Source organism: Bos indicus, chromosome 12 (assembly GCF_029378745.1).
Source record: "Bos indicus isolate NIAB-ARS_2022 breed Sahiwal x Tharparkar chromosome 12, NIAB-ARS_B.indTharparkar_mat_pri_1.0, whole genome shotgun sequence".
NCBI classification, from domain to species: domain Eukaryota; kingdom Metazoa; phylum Chordata; class Mammalia; order Artiodactyla; family Bovidae; genus Bos; species Bos indicus.
This window is the reverse complement of record NC_091771.1, coordinates 14,559,807-14,582,175: the sequence shown is the minus strand read 5'-3', so window position 1 is coordinate 14,582,175 and position 22,369 is coordinate 14,559,807. Positions and strand designations below refer to the sequence as shown.

Below are 22,369 nucleotides of genomic sequence, written 5' to 3'. Positions count from 1 at the left end.
CCTCCCTCCCTCCTCCCCTCCCTCCCTCCCTTCCTCCTCCCCTCCTTCCTCCCTCCCTTCCTACTCCCCTCCCTCCCTCCCTCCCTCCTCCCCCTCCCTCCCTCCCTTCCTCCTCCCCTCCCTCCCTCCCTTCCTCCTCCCCTCCCTCCATCTCCCCTGCCCATCCCCAGCCATTCTCTGTCTGTTTGGAATCTCCAGTGCTGTGGGAACTGATTGCGTGTCCTGTCTCCATTCTAACATATCAGAAAGTTTGAAGATAACAAGCATAATGAGAACAGAACAAGCAGTAAGTCAACCTCTTCACAGATATCGTTGTCTTCTATAGCGCAGATGAATTTAGAATCTTGTCTAAAACTCCAGGAGCTACTACGAGCAACAGTGGTAATAGAGGAAACAGGGGCAATGACAATAGCTATACATTTTGAGTTCTTTCTTCAACAGCCTGGATGGATTGTGTTGACCCATTCCACACCTCCCCTTCTGGGCATTCTTGCTGCTGGAGCATGTTCTTCTAAGACAGGGCCCCAGCAGAGGTAGGATTTTGAAAACGTAGCAACGTTTCTCTGTATAGTCCCCACCTGTCCTGAGTAGCAATTACTCTTATATTATTATATGATTGCCAACAATAATTACATATAATCGTATACGTATATATAATTATATATATAATTTGTATAGCATTCTACAGTTTTTTCAAAGCAGTGTCACATACATCATATCATTTGCTTCCCACAACAGCCCTGTGATGTGGGAGGGCAGGAGATCTTCAAACAGATGAAGGAGGAAATCAAACAAGAGAACAAAGTGATAAACAGAAGCCAGGAACTCGGGGGCCTGATTTCTGGTCCTGGGCTCTTTCTATGGTTCAGTTCTGCCTTCCGCAGCTCCAGCCTCGCTGAAACTATGCCCTCACCAAGAAGCTATTGTTCGCAGACTTATTTATTCATTCATTTCATGAACATATCTGTTGTTTAGTTGCTGAGTTGTGTCAGACTCTTTGCGACCCCTTGGACTGTAGCCTGCCAGGCTCCTCTGTCCAAGCAAGAATACTGGAGTGGTTTACCATTCCCTTCTCCAGGGGATCTTCCCAACCCAAGGATCTAACTCACATCTCCTACATCTTCTGCATTTCAGTCAGATTCTTTACCACTGAGCCACCAGGGAAGCCCCTCATGAACATATATGCTCAGTCAGTGGGTTGTCATTTCCTTCTCCATCATGAACATGTATATTGAGCACCAAATTTTCAATACAAATTTTTTTTGTATTGAAAAATCAAAACAAAATCAGCCATTCCGTGGAGCAGAATCAGGTGGTGGTTAAGGTCAGTGCAGTGGTGGAGAGCGCAGATGCAGGGCCGGCCTGCTTGGGTCTGCAGTCCCGCTCATCTGTTCACTTGCAGCGTGACTTCTGGCAAGTGTTTCAAACCTTCTGGTCTCTTTCTTCATGGGTACAGTTCAGTTCAGTTGCACAGTCATGTCCAACTCTTTGCTACAGCTTGTACTACAGCACGCCAGGCTTCCCTGTCCCTCATCAACTCCCAGAGCTTGCTCAAACTCATGTTCATTGAGTCAGTGATGCCATCCAGCCATCTCATCCTCTGTCGTCCCCTTTTCCTCCTGCTTTCAATCTTTCCCAGCATCAGGGTGTTTTCCAGTGAGTCAGTTATTTGCATCAGGTGGCCAAAGTATTGGAATTTCAGCTTCAGCGTCAGTCCTTCCACTGAATATTCAGGACCGATCTCCTTTAGGATTGACTGGCTTGATCTCCTTGTAGTCCAAGGGATTCTCAAGAATCTTCTCCAACACCACAGTTCAAAAGCATCAGTTCTTCGGTGTTCAGCTTTATTTATGGTCCAACTCTCACATCCATACGTGCTTACTGGAAAAACCATAGCCTTGATTAGACGGACCTTTGTTGGCAAAGTAATGTCTCTGCTTCTTAATATGCTATCTAGGTTGGTCATAGCTTTTCTTTCAAGGAGCAAGCATCTTTTAATTTCATGGCTGCAGTCACAATCTGCAGTGATTTTGGAGCCCAAAGAAATAAAATCTGTCACTGTTTCCATTGTTTCCCCATGTATTTGTCATGAAGTGATGGGACCAGATGCCATGATCTTAGTTTTTGGAGTATTGAGTTTTAAGCCATATTTTTCACTTCATGGGTAAGACAGGGGTAATTATAGCTTCTACCCAAGGGGCATTTTGTGAGGCTTCAAAGAGCAGATACTCATAGATACCAGAATAGGACCTGGCCCACAGTAAGCCATATGTGTTAGTCATGAGTCTACCCTACCTTATGGGGAGACTGAAATAACACAGCGACAGCAACAAACGTGTGTGCAAGGCTATTAAATGCTCAAGAACGCTTCATGCAGAAGGGGAAAGCAAATATCGTGTATACATGCAATGTAGAAAAATGGTGCTGATGGACCTATTTGAAGAGCAGGAATAAAGACACAGACGTAGAGAACGGGCTGTGGGCAGAGCCGGCGTGGGGGGCGGGGAGAGGAGGGCGGGAGGAACTGAGAGGGCGGCAGGGAAACACACACACATACACACACACTCGGCACCATATGTGAAACATAGCCAACGGGAAGAGGCTCTTTAACACAGGGAGCGCAGCGGCTACTCTCTGACAGTCTGGGCGGGGGATGGGCTGGGGGTTGGTGGGATGTTCAACAGGGAGGGGACATCTGTATACTTACGGCTGATTCTTGTTGCTGTGTGGCAGAAACCAACACTACACTGTGAAACAATTATCCTCCAATTAAAAATTTAAAAAAAAAACAAAGAATGCTTTTCAGCAAATTTGGGGTGATGACTCCAAATGCTTATTTCTTTCTGGATCTTTCTTCTTCTGTTTTTTTTTTTTTTTTCCTTCAGATTGTATTTATTGATTTATTTTTAACTGAGCGGGGTCTTCATGCAGGCTTTCTCTAGTTGCAGAGAGCAGGGGCTACTCTCTAGTTGCGGTAGTTTTGGCCGGAGGGCTTAGTTACCCCAAGGCATGTGGAATCATCCTGAACAAGGGAGCAAATGCTTTACCACTGGACGAGCAGGGAAATCCTGGACTTTCTCCTTAGTAGTAACATATTTTGTCTCCCCCATAGTTGACCTCCATCTTGGTCCCATCAAGAAGTAATGGATGAGTTATAAATGTCTTAGGACCAACCAATGTTTGTGTTTTTGTTTTTTTTAATTTATTTTTTGACCACATCAAGCAGCCTGTGGGATCTTAGTTCCCTGACCAGGTATCCAACCTGAGTCCCCTGCATTGGAAGCAAGGAGTCTTAACCACTGGACCATGAGGGAAGTCCCTGGGCCAATTTTTAAACTATTCACTTGGAACTCTCTTCCAGACCTCTATGCAGCTCTGCTCAGGTCTTTTTGTTCTCCTAATGCAATATTTAAAGTTGGTATCTGTCACAGTGAGATAAACTATTAGTCTCTGTGTACAGGCTTCTATCTTGGGGACTTTCGAGATGTTGTAACATAGTCTGTGCCTCTGTTTTGAACATTCAAGGCTGAGAATCTCCAGTTACTTCTCAGAAAGAGCTTGACTCCCCGGCTCCACCTTAAATTTGGCTTTGCCTTCAAGGTCTCACCCTATCACTCCAACTCTCCAATCTTACCTTGGCACTGATAGAATTAATATCCTTTCTATTCATCCTGAGAGAGTCCCTCACAGCTCTGCCGAGGCAGATCAATTGCCTATATTACTTTTATTATTTAAATTCTAAATTCCTTTTTAGGAGAGTCTGCCTTCTGTCATGAGCAACAGGCTTGTGGATATGCAAAACCTTCCAACATAATCCAGTGTTCCAGGGGATGAGGGCTTGTGTACCACAATCTGAGATTTGTTGTTGTTCAGTCGCTGAGTGGTGTCTGACTCTTTAGCACCCCATGGACTGTAGCCCTCCAGGCTCCTCTGTCCTCCACTATCTCCTGAAGTTTGCTCATATTCATGTCCATTGCATCAGTGATGTTACCTAACCATCCCATCCTCTGCTGCCTCATTCTACTTTTTGCCTTAAATCTTTCCAAGCCTCAGGGTCTTTTCCAGTGAGTTGGCTGTTTGCATCAGGTGGCTGAATGATGGGAGCTTCAGCTTCAGCTTTAGCATCAGTCCTTCCAATGAATATTCAGGGTTGATTTCCTTTAGGATTGACTGGTTTGATTTCCTTGCAGTCCAGGGAATTCTCGAGTTTTCTCCAGCACCACAAATCGAAAGCATCAATTCTTTGACACTCAGCCTTCTTTACGGTCCAACTCTCACATCTGTACATGACAATCTGAGAACTGCCATTCAAGAGCAGGGCTTGGCAGGATTCACCGGCTTGTTAAATAAAGTTTTATTGAAACAAAGCCTGTCCATTCATGTATGTGTTACCTATGGCTGCTTCCAAGCTACAAATGTGTAGCTGAGTAGTCTCAAGGCTGTATGGCCCACAAAGACTGAAATATTTACTCTCTGGCCTCTGCCGAGAAAGTCTGATGACGCCCCAGGGAGGAAGGCAGACCCACAGGTGGCAGATGGAAGCCTGAGGACTGGATGATTTTCAAAGAAAGGAGCTCACTGCTCCTGAAGAGCTTACTGCTATGTCTTCACAATTTGCAGCTGAAGCCTGATGATGAGTTGTGTATGATAAAGGAGATCACTCAAATGATATTTTGCCTCCAAAGCAAATGTGATCCAGAGTGGAGTAACTGCAGGCTGTTAGGATGTTCTCGTGTCTGGAAGGGATGAAAACTCTCTTCCAGCCCTGCGCAGCCCACATGTCTCTCTGTGTGCTTTCTTCCCCTCTGAAGCTGTGAGCACACTCTCTGTGCACGGCCTTCCCAGAAACAGTGTTTGATTTGTCATGATGCCCTGGGAGACGAGAATCTGAAAAGAGCCAGAATCTGGAAAGAGCCCTTCACATTTCCACTGCAGATGGCTTCCCTCTTACAGAGCTTTTGAGGGTCAAGTCGTAAGCACTCTGTGCCCCTGTCTGTGTTGTTCTTAACGACAGAGATGCGCAGGACCTGGAGCAAAATAAGACACAGAGTCTTAGTTGCTGAGCTCTGCGGAGGGTCCCAGATGCTTCCAATGTCAGAGGAGGGAGGCGTTCTCATGCATCAAAGTTGATGCCGTGTTAGGTTTGGGAATATTGCCTCTGAGTCCCCATTTGATTTAATTAAACTAAGTCTGCTGATGAATTGGTTCCCAAAGGCTAAATGAGTGGATGGGCAGCACTGAAATCATCTGGATATTGTTTTTAAAAATACCCCGTCCCCCCCCGCCCCAAGCCCACCCCACAATAACTGTGATGCACAGCAAGTGAATGCTGACAAGCAGAATGTGGTGTTTATGTTTCAATGGATTCAGGGGGTGCCAGTTCTTTCTCTGTAGGATCTGTACCCTAAATCCCCAAAGAAGCTGCTTAATGTGCTCCTCGAGGTACTGCTTGGGGGTGACCGAGATGAGAGGTCAGGTTCTCATCAGGATTCAGGATTCTGACTTTCTCACCTCACAAGCCCTGCTTCTCTATTTCCCATGAAGGGCTTGATTTTCTCCTGAGCAGTGTTTTTTACAGTAGGTTGCAATCTACTCGTGATTTATAAAGTCCTTTAAAGAGGGTGCAACCAGCTTCTTAAAAAAAAGGACTAGAAAAAAACCAGAGTGCATCACATGTGTTAAGGATAAGTGTTGTTCCATGATTGCTTTAGTAGGTGTGCTGTATATCCAGTTGCCATGTGTTTCTTTTTTCTGCTCTTTTACTTATTTTGGCTGCACTGGGTCTTCACTGCAGTAAGCAGGCTTTCTCTAGTTTTGATATGAGGGCTTCTCTTGCTGCAGGAGCATGGATTCTAGAATGCGAGGGCTCAGTAGTTGTTTTGTGGGCTTAGTTGCCCCGTGGCACGTGGGATCTTAGTTCCCAAACCTTGGATCGAACCTGCATCTTCTACATTGGAAGCTGGTGGATTCTTAATCACTGGGCCACCAGGGAGGTCCCTACCATGGGTCATGCAAAAAATGTTTGTAAATCTCCCTTGTACAGCCATGACCCTAACTTAGGGCAGCTCTGGTCTCCACGAGTAGAGGGCTCATGGAAGAAGTCACCAGGGAGGGCAGACTGTCAAATACAAGAACTTCTGGGAGGTTACCTGGAAACTAACAGAAAGCCAATTTGTGGGCGACTGCATAGCCCGGTGGAGATAACTCCACCACGGGAAGTTTTATGGATGGCAGACGACTCAGCCCACCACACCTGTCACCTGGCGACAGCTGGGTTTACGTGGAGCCCAGCCTGGCCAAATTTCAGTTTCCATTTCCTTGAAATGGGGATAATCACCCTATTGATTATTATTGTTGTGGAAAAGACCAAATGAGGATGGGAAAAGACTCTTTCCAGTAAAGGATAAACCTCAAAGCTCAGAACCAGCCATGGCTTTTCACAATGGTCTGATGGGTGTGCTTTTGTTGGCATAAAGGGGCGGGGGGGAGAGGAAGGCTCTTAGATCAAGTCTAGGCCCCGTGGGAGTCAGAGAGGGTGTAAACAGGAGCACAGACCAGGGAAACCTTACAACAAGGGGCCTGGCCTTCGGCCTGCTTCTTGGCAGGCAGCCATGGGGTCTGATCTCACACTGATCTTAGTCACCAAGAAGAGGGTGGCCAGACAGAGCCCAGATAATGAAGGGGCCAGCTAGCAGAGCGCCTACCGAGTGCAGCCCTCAAGTGGTGGAGAATGCCTTTTGCCAGCTCCGGAGGGGCTTAGGGTGGGGGTGGAGGTGGGCACAAGGAGGGTAGCCTGTCCCTGCGGCAGCTAAATTTCAGAACAGCCCTGACACCCTATCCTCAGTGGGAAACAAAGAGGAAGGAGGGGAACTCGGAGGATGGGAGAAAAGAAAGCTTTCAAGAACATCACTAAAAGTCTGGGGTGAAGGACTCTTGTGGACAAAAAGCCCCCACCCTCTATTCCGAAGGGCCACTTATAACAAAGCCCCTTAAATGGTAACTAGAGGTCCTGGCTGTTTCCTTCATTTTTGTTTTTAAAACTCTCACACTTATTAGGGCTTTTCTGATGGCTCAGGTGGTAAAGAATCTGTCTGCAAAGTGGGAAACCCTGATTGATCCCTGGGTCAGGAAGATCCTCTGGAGAAGGGAATAGCTTAACCACTCCAGTATTCTTGCCTGGAGAATTCCATGAACAGAGGAGCCTAGTGGGCTATGGTCCATGGTGTTACAAAGAGTGACTAAGTGACTAACACACCCAATTATTAAGGGATGAAATAAATGACTAAGAAAGCAAAAATGGAATTAAAAAAAGAAACAGCAAAGGCCTGTTTAAGAGCCTCTTTTATCCTGCAGGTGATCTGGGCATCTGTGACCTCTTTAGGCAACATTAGAAGTCCCAACCAGGGGGCAGGTCCAAAGATCCCCTCTGCAAATTATCAAATGTGTGGAAAACCCAAAGTCCTTAAGAACTGCCTAGGCCTTCCTTTCAGGTGTAGACCTTGAGGATGGGTAAATCTAGCCCTGGTTCCAGGGCCACAGATTCCCTGACTTTCCCCTGTTACATAATTAAGTCCCCCCACCCTACCCATCCCCCTGCGGAGCTATCTTGACACCTTTTCTCACTGAAAGCCGCACGGGACATAAGGTTGAACAAAGACATTTATTTGTAAAAGCAATTCCCAATGGAGCAGAGACTGTCTCCATAGAAAGTAAAGCAGTGATCATGGGGGGCCCACATGCAGACATTAGTGAAACCCAGGGCGAATCCAGACAGACACTGCTGCAGACACCACAAAGCTCCCCATCCTGCCAACTGCAAAGCAAAATGTCCTTTCCGCTCAAGAACACGGATGTACCGAGATGTCCTGTGAGAAAGCAATTTGGTCTGACGTCCACGATGAAGTGATCAGGGAACAGCTGAGGGAGCCTTTGATTGTTTGTTTGTTTTTTCCTCTTCTGGGTGACTTGTCGGCTTCCCACAGATACCCGGCTAAGAGCTCAAGTGGTCCTCCACCCTCCAGCGGGCGGGGGCGGTGTCAAACCCCCAGGGCTGGCTCACATGCCCATTCTGATGCTCTGAATGATCTGGAAGATAGCTGGACGGGGAAAACAAAACAGTCGGCTCAGACACCCGACAGCACACAGCTGGAAACCCAACCCCACCGCCAGCCCCGCTTTGCTGACCCGGGGCCCTGGGCCTGTTAGCATACAGCTGATTAGAGATTTCCTAACAAGGAGTTAAGTTAACAAGAGGTCAGTGAACTTCTTTAAAAAGGCAGTCTTGCTCTGTCTGCTGATGGATGCCGCGGGGATTTATGGATAACTCCTGCTAATTCTACCGAGAGTGGAGGCCAGCCAGCCCTCAGATGCTGAGAGATTTGGCCCCCGTCCCCAGAAGGTTCTGATGCTGCTGGGGAGCGGGGAGCAGGGCTTGCGTGCGGGCGGGGCGCTCATTTAACAGGTCATCGACGCTGCCTCTTCCCAAGGGCTGTGACCTGGAAAAGAAGCTGCCCTTGAACAGGAAGGAAGGCCAGGTGCTGGGAGCAGGCGCGGGAGCTGGGCCCCCGGGCTGCTGATAACCTTTGATACAAGTGCATCTTCAGGCGGCCTGGAACTTTCTGAAATTCAACTTGAAATACACCAAGAGCCGCACTGATTTATTCAGGGCGCTGTCCTCACTAAGTGGAATGAACTCCTTCCTGATAAACTGAAGGGGTGGGTAGCCTGAATGTCCAACAAACAATTCCAGGGGCCCATCCCCTCCTTATCTGGGTTAGAGCGATTGGATAGTTCCCAGTCTGGTTTGGTCTAAAGGGTTTAAATGTGTCCCAGGAGAGGAAGGTCCACCTTCTTTTTCACATCTTTCCCAGATGTAAAATATACAATATGGGTCCATCATGATGAAGACAATCATGATGATAACAGCAGTGAACATGTACGGAATGATTTTTTTTTTTTTTTTTTTTTTTTGAGGAGCATCTGGGTACCATGTAATCATCTGTAAACACAGAGCAAGCAGAGGTCATTTCAGGGGTTTACCCCATCTCTCCCTTCATAAAGTCTTCCTGGAATAGACCCGGGAATGCTGCATCCTAAGTAACCAGAGTGAAAGAGGCTACTCAGAACCCTCAAAAAACAAAGTGTTTGATTTTATCATCTAACGTTAGTGGGCATATACCATGGGCCAGGCACTGTGTTTGGGGATCAAAAGATAATTCACAAGGGCTCTTTCTTGGACAGCTAGATTTGAAGCGTAGATTAAGTAAGAATGAAGTTGGATTTTTTTTTTTTTTTACGATTTTTCATTTTTGATGTGGACTATTTTTAAAGTCTTTACTGAATCTGTTAAAGTATTGTTTCTATTTTATGTTTTGGTTTTTGGGCCACAAGGCACATGGGATCTTTGCTGCCCAAAGAGGGATCGAACCCACAGCCCCTGCAATGGAAGTCATAGTCTTAACCACTGGACTGCCAGGGAAGTCCCTGTAGTTGGATTTTTATAGATTAAAAAAAAAAAAATCACTGTGTACATCATTATGACTTTCCTAAATTGGATATACACCCAATGTGATTTAATATTAGGTTTTCATGAATGTCCAGTGTGACCATAATAAAAAGTGATAACTGATAAGGCTCTGCTGTAATATTGTTACAGCGGATGCAGTGTTTGATCTGATCCCCAAATACCTCCAGTCAACTACATATCTTGGGCTCTCCTTTATGCTTCTTAGTGGTTATTTGGGCTCAGGTATTCTTGTGTCTGGTCACATCTCTGGTGTTACTACTCCAGTCTGCAGTGTGCCCTCTTCTATTATTATGAGCTGCAGACTAAGTCGAAAACAAAGACTGTTAGAACTACATGTAAAACTAGAGTCAATTGGTTGTATGTGAAGGTTGGACTCTTTTCTAGATAAAGGAGTTAATTCAACAAGTCGTGATATATAACCCTGGCTGTGCTCAGAGGTTTTCTTGGCTTATTCTGATTTGGGGGTGACTTTTGACGGGAGAAGTTGCTAGATGGATGAGGAAGTACTCACACAAATGTATAAGCTTGCTGGAATACGGACGTTTCCGTCTTCCTCTAGCAAAGCTAACAAGGAATAAAAATTAAATAAACATTCTGTGTTCTGGCTTCACATAGGAGTCCTAGGAGGCAGCTGTATATTCAAGCACATTAGGAAAAAAATATTTACATCCACCATGCCTCAGGCTTTGTTCTTGGGATTGGGAAAATATCCCTAATTTGGACAAATGGGCTTAACTTTACAAGAGAGTGTTAGGGTCAGAGGGAACTGGGTTTGACTCTCCACTCTTCACTGACCAGCTGTGTGACTGCATGAATAATTTAACCTCTTCATGCTCGTCTCCTCTGCTGTGCAATGAGGACCACGTTGCTTGCTGCGTTAATATAGGGATTAAACATATGATATAGATGAGGGTCCTCACATATCAAGGTTTTGGTGCATGGGAGCTATTGTAACTAGTTACTATTGCTACAATGATGGTTGTGGCTTCTCCAGGTATGCCCATGAAGACCGGAGCTCAAGGGCTATTTACCATCTGCCAGAGTGTGCATTTTTGGAATTCACTAAATAGTTCTGAGCCCTGATTTCTCTAATTTATAAAACTGTAGATAATATATACTCCAAAGAATTGTTTCTCTGTGAGATTTATTCTTAGACAACAAATCGTTACCAGCAGTATGTAGGTCAATGGCTAGGAAACAGTCTGTATCTTAGTCCATCAGATCCCATTTAAATTATTCCATGATTTCAAAAGAGCTGGGTAATGATAAAAGCACTCAATTCTTTTCGAGGAATGCTGCAAATTTCTCTTAAGAATCTTAGACAAAGTTTGCTTACCTCAGAGTAGCAACACTTATATTAAAACTTACCTATCTCTGGGTCTGCTTTAAAAACTAAGAAAAGGTCATTCTTGACCCTTATTGGATCCATGAATTAACATGTAAAATCTGATGGTCTTTAATATGTTTACAGGTAACCCTTTAAAATCGAATCCTCTTGGAGAAATTACTTTGAATAAAGTCTACTTTAAGTTCAGCATTTGCCTCCACTGCTAAGATAATGGAGAGATGGTTGTATTTTATGATTTCTTTTTCAGTTGCATCAAGATCTTTAAAAAGGCTTTACCATCTTATACCAATTATATTAACTTTACTCCTGTGTGCACACCAGTAATGACCCGCCGAGCAATCCAGGCCTCCCCAGTGCTGACTTTCTGAGGCAGTGAACGGGAAGGGAGCCAAGAGTGGGTTCCGAGTGGGAAAGGAAGTGGGGAGTCTAGACCCTGACAAGTTAATAACTTAACAGTGGGTGAACAAAGCAGACAAAACAGTTGAGCGGGCTGCAGGAAAGGGGCTGTGAGCAGGCGAGTCAGCAGGAGGAGAATGCCAAGAAAGGGAGGGGTGGCGGGCATTCGAGGTCAGGGCATCCGGCCCTGGGAAGGCCACAGAGGTTCAGAAAAATCCAGGCTAGAGTGGCAACTCCAGAATCCGAGAGCCTCCAAGCTCTCCCATCTGTTCAGGATCCTGGTTCTTGTTAACCTCGGCTGGCTCCATCTCTTTTTTTCAACTGTTCCCTTTCAATGAAGTCCTTAGGGTTTAACATGTGAGAAGCACTTGCAAACTCAAAAATCAAACAAACCAGGACAATCTTCTTGACTCCACATCTCCCATCCACGGATACCCTCCTCTTTACAACCATTTTCAAAAAGCTGTCTATAGTCCTCACTTTATCCATTTTCCTTACCTTCGATTTCTCATTCCACTGCACTCTAGCTTCTGCTCTCTTCAACTCCATTGAAATAGCTCTTGCTAAAACCACAAATGGCCTTCCAAGTCACCTAATCCACAAGCATCCTTCAGCCGCCTCCTGCCGTATACCCCTCTTCACCGTCACTGAGCGCTCCCTGGGGGAAACTCCCCCTTGGCTTCTGTGACACATGATTCTCCTGGTTTCCAGTCTTCTTCCTTCTCTCTACTCTTTACACTAAACCTGGTGTATGGGGGTCATCCCGACTCTTCCTGACCAGTCAACAAGAATGTTGAAGTTCCCCAGCACATATTCTGGCTTCGCTCTCTTCATTACATTCCTTCTCCTGGGTGATCTCATCAATGGCCGCTTAGCTTTCAATGACTCACCAAGATGTGCCGTCAGCCCCGACCTCTCCTAGGAGCTCCAGACCCACGCCTTCCACCGTCTAATTGATACCTGCACACAGGTGGCTCAAAGGCTCGTCGAACACAATGGGGACGCCTCACGGTCTCTTCCCACTGCCAAGCTTGGCATCCTCCTCCTCTGTCTCACACATAAACCCAAAGCACCAGAGTCATTCTTGGACACGTCTAGTTGATGACCGAGACCTGTGGGCATTACCTAATAATCTTGTGATTCTGTGTCTTTCATTCATCCTTCCAGAAACCGCCCTAGTCCAAGTTACCATCATCTTTCCCCTGATTCCTGAGACAATCTCCAGCTGGTTTGCTCCTCTTCAATCCTTTCTCCATACTGTAGCTAGAATTATTCCTTAGATAAAAATAAGTGAGATCATGCCACCCTTGAGTTCCTAGCATACCAGAAGCTTTGTATTGCCCAGTAAGTGAGACCACACCATCCTTGGGTTCCTAGCGTTCCAGAAGCTCTCTATTGCCCAATCCTTTGCAAAGCCGTCATGACAAGCATTTCCTGGCCCCAGGCATCTTGTCCATACTCACCTTCTCCACTCTCTTCCACCTTTATGGCACATCTTCCTGTTTTCAGGAGCTCCCTGATCTCACAATTGGACTTCTAAACATGCCATTTTTTCCGTCTGAAATACTTTCCCCATCCTACCCTACTGCCTAGTTTTTCTTCATGATTCAGAAGTTATTTCTTCAGAGGGGCTGCCTTTGACCATCTGGAGCGAGAGGTCTCTAACTTGTGTACCACAGTGTCCTGAATGTGCCTGAAAACAGGTGCTGGACGCTGTCCCTAGAGTTTCTAATCCAGTGGGTCTGTGGTGGGAACTGAGAATGTATATTTCTAACAAGTTCCTGGGTGATGCTGAGGCTGATGGTCCAGGGACCATGCTTGGAGAGCCACTTACCCAAAGCACACCATCCCTGTGCATTACAGGCACACTTTGTTTTATTGCCTTTTTTTTTTTTTTTTTTTTTTTTTACAAATTTGTGGCAATCCTGTATGGCTGAAGTCGAAGGGTGCCATTTTTCCAACAGCATTTGCTCATTTCTTTCCTCTGTGTCACATTTTGATAATTCTCACATTTCAAACTTTTCCATTATTATTATACTGGCTATGGTGATCTGTGATCAGTAATCTTTGATATTACTGTTACAAAAAAGACTGTGGCTTGCAGAAAGGCTCAGATGATGGTTAGTGTTTTTCATCAATAAAAAAATACATTTTCTAATTAACATATGTTTACTTTTAAAAAAGATGTAATGTTATTGGATTCTTAATAGGCTATAGTATAGTGCAAATATAACTTTTATATGTACTGGGAAACCAAAAAACTCATGTGACTTGCTTTATTGAGATATTCACTTTACTGGCACTGGCCTGGACCCAAACCTGCAATATATCTGTGGTCTGCTGGTACATGCTTTCACAGCCCTACGTGCCTCTCCTCCAACATATTCATGGCTGAAATTTTACACATCTCAGCATAATTATTTGACTGACTCATCCTTCTTCCCCACTTGACCACAGGCTCTAGGAGAGCAGGGATGATTTTGTTCCCAGATCAACCCCTGGGTCTAAGCTCAGCACCAGGAACATAGTAGGTCCTCTGTACAAATTTCCTGAAGGACTGAAAGATGAAAAATTGTGAACAGCATGGAGGAAAATGTATTTAAAAACTTCAATTGATTACTCTGCCAACGAAAAGAATCGGTATCATATGGCAACCTTGAGATTCAATTGGTCCAAGAGCTTAGTCCTTGAGGGGAAGTCAAGTCATAAGAACATACACTTCCTTAAGGTTGGGGGCTGTGCCAGTCCAATCCACTCTCCTCCTGGGGACTGACTGACCCCAGATAACTGCAAGTGGCTGGAGAACACAGGCACGACACAACTGGATCTCCTAGGAGACTGTCAGAAAGCTGGAACCCTGCCAGACAATGGGGGGTTCCAAAAATGATGTTTATTGAAAGTAAGTGGTTGACGATAAGAGAGATCAAGGAAGTTGCTGAGAAGAGAGATCAAGAGAGGCCAGAGGGAATCCCCTTTAGGAGGATAAGCCAACTTCGGAAATCACACAACTTTTATTATTTTTCATTTAAAAAATTTAGAAAATTAAAGCACCAGTAGGAAAAGTATGGGACCCACAAAAGACAAGCAGAAATGTTAGAAGACAAGACATCGTGAGGTGGTTCTTTCTTTGAAAGGATCAGCACAAAGAAAGTCAAAGGCAAGATGCCATTTCCCAGTGGCTTCTCCAGAGATGGAGAAGAGCGGAAAGAGAGGGAAGCCTGGGACAGGTGAGGGCGAGAGGACGACGTTAGAAGAAGGGATCATATTAGCAAAGAATGGGATGCTCGCTCTCTAGAGTCAAATGGCAGACAGTAGAAGCATTCTTCTGAGAAGGAACCCATAAAGAAACCCAGAGGACCCAAAGGGCACGGGGAAGAAGGAAGCACAGACAAGGGAGGTGTGAAGATCACCTTGAGGGAGCCAATGGGTGATGAGACATCTTTTTCCAGACTGTTCATCTCAGATCCTGAGGCAGGAGTTCCAGAGCAGACGCACGTCCTCAAGCTTTCCTTTGTGGTGAAACAGAAGGGGTTCTCCCGGGCGGCTCAGCTCCTCAAACATCCCACTTTCCAGTCTTGGGGCTGCGACACCCTCTGGGTATCACAATTTCAAGATAGTTCAGGCAGTCTCCAGGGAAGGCCAGTGTTTATGTGGTCAACCTGCAAACATGGTGAATTCAAATCTATCCTGAAGCAACTGTCCAGGAAAGAGCAAGGTGACAGAGAAGACTGGTGGCCCAGTAAAGAAACATGGCTGGGTCGGGGCTTTACCCACCTGGGAGCAAACCCAGACAGTCTGTCCAAATGGAACTCTGGACTGTGCACCTTTTCTGGCAGGGAAAGTAAGAGATGTTTCAACAGGAGTTCTTTTCAATACCTGGTCATATGCTAAATGCCTGAAGTTGGTGGAAAACTTCTGCTCCATGGTCGTTTGGGGGAAATGGTAAGAGAAAAGGATGTAGGGTGATAAAAGCAGATGGGTTTGGAGTTTAGGTTTGGGAATTAGCTCTCTTTTTAGCTATGGGATGCTGGCTGATTTCCTCTGTGGACCTGTTTTGTGATTTGGAGAAATGAGTACCATAGCTTCTTTGCAGGGACTGTGTGATAAGAAAAGAAAATATAAATGTAGGGCCTGGCATTATAGTAAGTACTCAAGAATCAGTAGTCAAAACAGTTGTATGAATAGATCCTGCTCACCCCATGGGCTAGTCTTCAAAGAGTTCTTTCTAGAAGGAGAGAAGAGGCTCTAGCTCTAGCTGCCCCTGCAGAGATGACACCACTGACTTCTGGCTGGCAAACCCTGAGCTCTACCTGTCCAGTAGGAGCTGGGGCTTCTGTCTTCCCCAATATCACAGAGCTGTGCCCCCCACTACACATTTTCTCACCTGCACAAGAGTCACAGCGTTACCTTTCCTTGTAAACATTCAGAAACTTGGTTTGAACTTTGCCAGGAGTGTTGAGATATGGCGACACAGCACGATGAAGGGCATCATCAAAATGACAATAACAACAAACATTTGTAAAACCACTACCAGGACTCAACTAAACACGCTGCACACACTGTCTCATTTAATAATCCCCAGGATTCATTTCATGAGGATCCTAGGAGTTTTCAGTTAGAATCTTATTGCTTTTAACAGTGGGAGAACTGAGGCTTAGAGTGGGGATAGATGTGAGTAGCTTGGACAAGGCCACAGAGTTAGCAGATGGCGGAGCCATGTTCCCAACCCAAGGAGGCTGGCCCTGGAGCTGGCACACGCTTGGTCCTTTTGCTCATCCACACCATCCTTAACAGAACAACCAGTCCCAGCGAGGGAAGGGGAATTGGCCCTTCCAGAAACGGAGAGGCACATCCATAAAGGGAGACTGCTGGACCCCCTGAAAAGAGGCTGGGAAGACAGGAGACTTCAAGCCCAGCCAAGAACATCTCAGGGAATCACTCTTCCTATCTGTTCTGAATAGGGTGTCCTGAGAAAACGGTCCTGCCCGTGATACATTATCTCTGCTCCGTTCCACCCCAGCAGGCAGAGTGCCTGCAGGAGACAGGAGAAGAGTACAGGCTGTTAACTGCCGGACAAAGGGAACATTCCTGTCCAGAAACCGTGCAGCTACTCACAACTGACAGGCAGGCTCTGCGGGAAAGGCATGAACTCTGTAATCACAGAGGCCAGCGCTGGGGCAGACATAATTTCCTATGTGATGGGCAAAGAGGGTCCAGATGTGCATTCCCTTCTGGGGATGAAAAAAAATCAGAATATCCAGCAACACAGGAGGTATCCCCTAAACACATACACACACACAGACATGCACATAGTCAGACATGTACACACATACACACAAAACAGGCAGACACACACAAACACACAGACACACACACACAAACCCACAGAGACACACAAACACATATATGCTAATACACAGAGACATATAAATACACAGAGACACACACAAGCACATATACACAAACACACATACAGACATGTGCAAATATACACAGACACAGACATAAACACACACAGAGACATAAACACATATGCATACACACACACGACACAGGATCTCACTGAAGATCCTGCCTCAGTGAGAAGAGCTTTTCTTTCATTTGTTTCCCTTTAAGATTTGAACAAAGAGGTCTACTGCTTAAAAAAAAAAAAAAAAAACAGAAAGAAAGAAAAGGCTAAAACCAGGAGTCTAGACATTCTGTTCCCCAAATACACTTATTTTTTTCTGATTATACAAGTAATATATGCTCATTGACAAAATTGGAAAATATAGAAAATTAGGAAGGAAATAAGTCACTGGTTAATCCTATTACCCTGGAGGTTTCCCTTTGATGGGGGCTATAAACTCATCAGCTTCAAGAAAACCCAGGCTTCAAGAACCACGAAAATGCGCATAATCTCTAATTAGGAAGTGAGTATCAGGTTCAGCCAGAGAGAGAGAGAGAGAGAGAGAGAGAAATGAAATTGAAATGAGGGGCAGATGAGAGAGAATTAGTCTGAGGGAAGGAAGCGGGGCTGGCTGGTGTGTAAGTTTCCTTCTGAGAGTCGTAAGCACGATGGCTCCAGCGACCTGGCTGAAACCTCAGTGAGGGGAGAGGACAGACTCTGCTCTTAGCTTGCTGCTTCCTGCCCATGTCCAGGGACACGCCAGGGCCCCAGAGAGGTGAACGACACCACAGGGTCCCAAGAAACATGGAAGCACCGACTGAACTACCAAACTGTCTGTTCAGCTAGCCTGTGAGGAAAAAGACCTCATTTTCCCAGGTCCAGGTGAAACAGTTCAAGAGGACAGTTAAAAATGCTGAAGACAGTAATACTTATGGAAAGATCCTGTGTATATAAAAAATGAAAGACTAAAAAGGGGTAAAAAAGTGCTGAAGACAGGGACTTCCCTGGTGGTCCAGTGGTTGAGAATCTGCCTTGCAGTACAGGGGACATGGGTTTGATCCCTGGTTGGGGAACTAAGACCCCACGTGCTGCAGGACAGCTAAGCCAGTGCACCACAACTACCGAGCCCACACGGTGCAAGGAAAAGTCCCGAATGACGCAACTAAGACACAGCCAGAGAAAGCACGCAAGCAAGAAAACAATTGCATGCACAATCACGTCAAAAACATAAATGCTGATGTTTAGACATAAATTTTGCAAAAGATGTGCGTAACTTGTACACTAAAAACTATTGTAAAACTGCTGAAGACGGTTGTCCAGTGAACACTGTAGAGCGGATGTCAGGGCCGATCACCCTGCTGTGACTGCTGTGTTCAGGTCAGACGTTACTGACCCGCGGCCGCACACTCCCCACAGAGCCCCGGGGGCGGCTCGGAACCCTCCTCCACAAGGCTCTTGAAAGAGCCCAAGACAAAAGGGAGAGGGAAACCCAGGGGCAAGAATTGTGGGCACAAACGGCGTATGGACTTCGTCAATGGTCCAGGGAAGCACCCGCAGACAGCAAGTGTCTGGAGCAGATAGCACTCGGTGTATCTGTATGACAGCATCTCTGCCGCCTCAGACAGACATTCCGGGTCACGCTTGTCTCTGAGTCTCAAGATAAAGACAGAAGCTATCAGACAGTTCCCTAAAGAGGCAGGGTTTTGAAAACAGGGGACTGAGAGTCGGGACGAGCTGCTTATCTGGAAAGAGGACCCCCGGTCTGCAGAAATAGAAGATAATTTTTTTTTTATAAAAATGGGAGAGAATAAAACAGCCAAGTCTCTAAGAGAGGGCTGTTGAAAGCCTTGGTACTTCAGTGTCAATCTAAAGGTCTAGGAGATCAAACAAAGACAAATGCAACCCAGTTAAAAAGGCCCCAGGAAAAATTTCGGGTCAAGACCTGAACATGAAAAGTTTCTGGCCTGTTTGAAATAATCATCTGAAAGGACTCAGAAGAGGGATGTGACTAAGAGACAGGTTATAGATTTCTGATGGAAGGTATATAATATTAACAACAATAAGGCTAGTTTCCAAACTAAACCTGACCAAGTAAGACACGGCCCTGACATGGCCTATGTGGACAATTACGTGTCTCAAAAGAACACGCTGTTCCCCTGAGCTTTTGTATCTCACAAGCTTTTTTTTTTTTTTAAATAGCAAAACAGTGGTGTATTTCGGTTGCTTTGAGAAAATAAAAATCCAGGGTCAGGAAGATCCCCTGGAGGAGGAAATGGCAACCCACTCCAGGATTCCTGCCTGGAAATCCCCCTGGATGGTGGAGCCTGGCAGGCTACAGTCCATGGGATTGCAAACAGTCGGATACGACTAAGCGACTGAGCACACACGCAAGCAAAGGCATGAAGCTCACCGGCTGCTTCTGATATTCAACTTTAAAGTACAAACCCCTACTCACTGATTTCGGTCTGCCTGTGGGTGGTTCCTTTTTCCTGCCTGGGTCTGTCTGAAAGGCTCTGATGCTTTCTCGTGGGAACATAAGTCTCACACACCGGGAGTGTTATCACCGAGATAGCGTCCCCTTCTCCTTGGAGTGAAGAGGTGGGGTTTACAGCTCTCTGGAAGGTTCAGACCACCGTGAGTGGCTGCGTCTGCCAAGCAGAGGCACAGCCTGGGAGGATGGGGGTGGGGGGCGGTGGGAGACTAAGCCGCCCTGGCACATAAGTCCCATCCGAGGTACCACTACTTCCCATGAGGGTGATGGGGACGGAGGTGGCAGTGGCTGAGGCTGCAGGTTTCAAGCGTGCTGTGGGCTAGCATGTACGTCCCTGGGGCCGTTCAGCGCCTGGACAACCTCCAGCAGGGCTCTTCCTACCCCTGTTTAATGCATAAGGAAATCAATACAGAGAGAGTGAGGAACTGTTCCAAGGGTTTTCAGCGGATACCTAGCAAACCCAGGTTCTGAACCCACATCTGGCAGCGCCCCAAACTAACCTCCCCTCGGAAGCCTCTTATCCTTTTAAGGCCAGTTGGTCAGTTTTCAAAGAAGTGTCTTGCCGGAGAGATCTTTTGCAATCCTGGAAAGTGGAAACTTCCTTCCTCTGAAGTGAGGTGTGCTACATAACGTCTTCTGACTGGTCACAACTGTGGATCCGGGCTGGATGGGACCCCGGGGCCTCCCTGGTGAGGAGTGGGCATTCCCTGGGTGCCAGGGCTCTCTCTGGGGGCCTGTGCTTTGCGGCCTCCCGGCTCCCCCGGGTCCTCTCCCGTCCTTCTCATCATTGGGCTCTCGTCAGCGCCCAGCGCCGCTGGCACGAAAGGCATGTGTGGAGAATGAGGAAGGCCACAGGGAAGGAGCTGAGGGGGGAGAGGCCAAGAGTGTGCTGTGACACGTCACTCCCCGTGATGAGGGGTCCCGGCACCTCCTGGAGGTGTGTTAACTTGTTTTCCCACATAAAATGGAGTAAGGGTGACCAGCAAGTGAGCATTTACTTAAGTGTCAACATTTTTACCAGTCTTCATTCTTTCCCAGAAGATACCAGGAAAACAGATAAAACAGGAATTGCTTATGACGTGCCTGACCTGAGTATTTATTTACCCTGGTAGCCAAAGCAAAGACAGAGGATGAGATGGCTGGATGGCATCACTGACTCGATGGACGTGAGTCTGAGTGAACTCTGGGAGTTGGTGATGGACTGGGAGGCCTGGCATGCTGCAATTCATGGGGTGGCAAAGAGTCGGACACGACTGAGCGACTGAACCGAACTAAACTGACAGTATTTCTGTGACTTTTTAAATTGAAGTACAGTTGATTTACAACGCTTCAGGTGTACAGTAAAGTGATTCATTGATACAAACATACATGTGTGTGTATGTAAGTCACGTCAGTCCTGTCTGACTCCTGGCGACCCTATGGACTGTCGCCCACCAGGCTCCTCTGTCCGTGGGATTCTCCAGGCAAGCAAGAACACTGGAGTGGGCTTCCATATAGCAGAGTGATTCAGTGATACAAACATATATATATATTATTTTTCAGATTCTTTTCCACCATATGTTATTACGAAGATGTTGCATATAGTTTCCCATGCTATACGGCAGGTCTGTGTTGTTTATCTTTTATGTATAGTAATATCTGTTAATCCCTAATTCTTAATTTATCTCTTCCCCCTCCCCCATCCCCCTTTGGTAGTCATAAGTTTGTTTTCTATGTGACACTATTCCTAAAAAGAGCCCTTTGCCCAACCATCAATCAGTAAAGTGGGTTAACAGAGTAAGGTAATGAAAGTAAGAGAATCAGATCACATTTTCCTCTCTGTATAAAAATCTAGGGACTTCCCTGGTGGTCCAGTGGTTAAGAATTTGCCTCCTAATGTAGGGCACTTGGGTTGGATACTTGGTCAGGGAACTAGGAGCCCACATGCCTTGGGGCAACTAAGCCTGCAAAACTCCTGAGTCCTCTCGCCACAACTAGAGAAGCCTGTGCACTGCAATGAAGAGCCTGCGTAGCCAAAAAGAATTTACAAAATATGAATAACTAATTATATGAACTCAGAGAGGGCGAATGACCTCCTCAATATCCCCGGGACTTGGTGAAAGGGAACTTAAGGTTGGCCTACGGTATATCCGGTTCATGGGAAAGGGACCCGCTGGACAGGGACAGGAAGCGGCGTGTCTGCAGAGGTATGGAAATCCCACCGGAAACTCCGGTGTATTTTGTGTGAGCATGACAGGCAAGGCGGGGATGAGAGGGCTGCTGCGCACATCACAGATGGACAGCAAGAGGTGGGATGTGATGGATCTTTGTGACTTTGTGCTACAATGGGTAAAGTATGGTAAAGACCGTCAAGTACCTGCCTACAATGCGGGAGACCTGAGTTCGACCACTGGGTTGGGAAGATCCCATGGAGGAGGGCATAGCAACCCACTCCTGTATTCTTGCCTGGAGAATCCCCATGGACAGAGGAGCCTGGTGGGCTACAGTCCATGGGGTAGCAAAAAGTTGCACACGACTGAGTGACTAACATTTTCGCTTTCACAAAACTGAACAGAGGCGAGACAGAGCAGTGATGAGGGGCTTCAGTCATCCAGGCACTGAGACGGCTCATGACATAAAGCAAAGGAACTGATGATAAAGGGAAGGGCTAGATTTGAGGAAATTGCATTTTTTTAAATTTAATTTTATTTTTAATTGGAGGATAATTACTTTACAATGTTGTGATGGTTTCTGCCATACATCAACATGAATCAGCCATAGGTATACATATGTCCCCTCCCTCGAATTCTTTTAAACATACAGAAAAGGTAGGTAGATCACCGAATCACTTAGCTGTGAGGCAGAAATTAACACGACGTTGTAAAATCAACTCCTTTAATAAAATCAAGGAGAAAAAAGACAGGCAGGAGCCTATGGCCTGTGACTCTAGAACGTGAGGAACTTGGAGGGAAAGTGGGAGCTGCAAGAGGAACTGAATCATGACTAATCCCAGAGAGACGGCCACAGGGACGGAGCTAAAGGAGCTATTGTGTTTCTCATGACATGTTTGGTTTAGAAAAGGACACAGACAAAGATAGAAGGAACGGCACAGTACCAAGGACGAACTGAGAGGAGTGATACACTTCTGTGAGAACAGCGCTTAGGCCTGAAATGAAGCTTGCAAAAAAAAAAGCTAAAGTTGGCAAAAGAAATTTGAAAAGAAAATTTAAAAAGGGACAT

At 46.1% G+C, this 22,369-nt stretch overlaps 1 protein-coding gene across 7 annotated transcripts in view; it reads right to left on the bottom strand.

The window, feature by feature from the left end:
* Positions 1 to 299: 299 nt before the first annotated feature.
* The window catches only part of SERP2 (stress associated endoplasmic reticulum protein family member 2), a 33,156-nt gene continuing 11,086 nt past the window's right edge, over positions 300 to 22,369 (bottom strand). For 4 of the 7 annotated variants that reach the window (XM_070800036.1, XM_070800034.1, XM_070800035.1 and 1 more), the window contains exon 4: positions 7,642 to 8,096. In XM_070800036.1, coding sequence (XP_070656137.1) covers positions 8,056 to 8,096 — 41 coding nt within the window. In that variant the 3' untranslated portion in view covers positions 7,642 to 8,055. The other 3 variants (XR_011569675.1, XM_070800037.1, XM_070800040.1) reach the window with 3 other exon arrangements.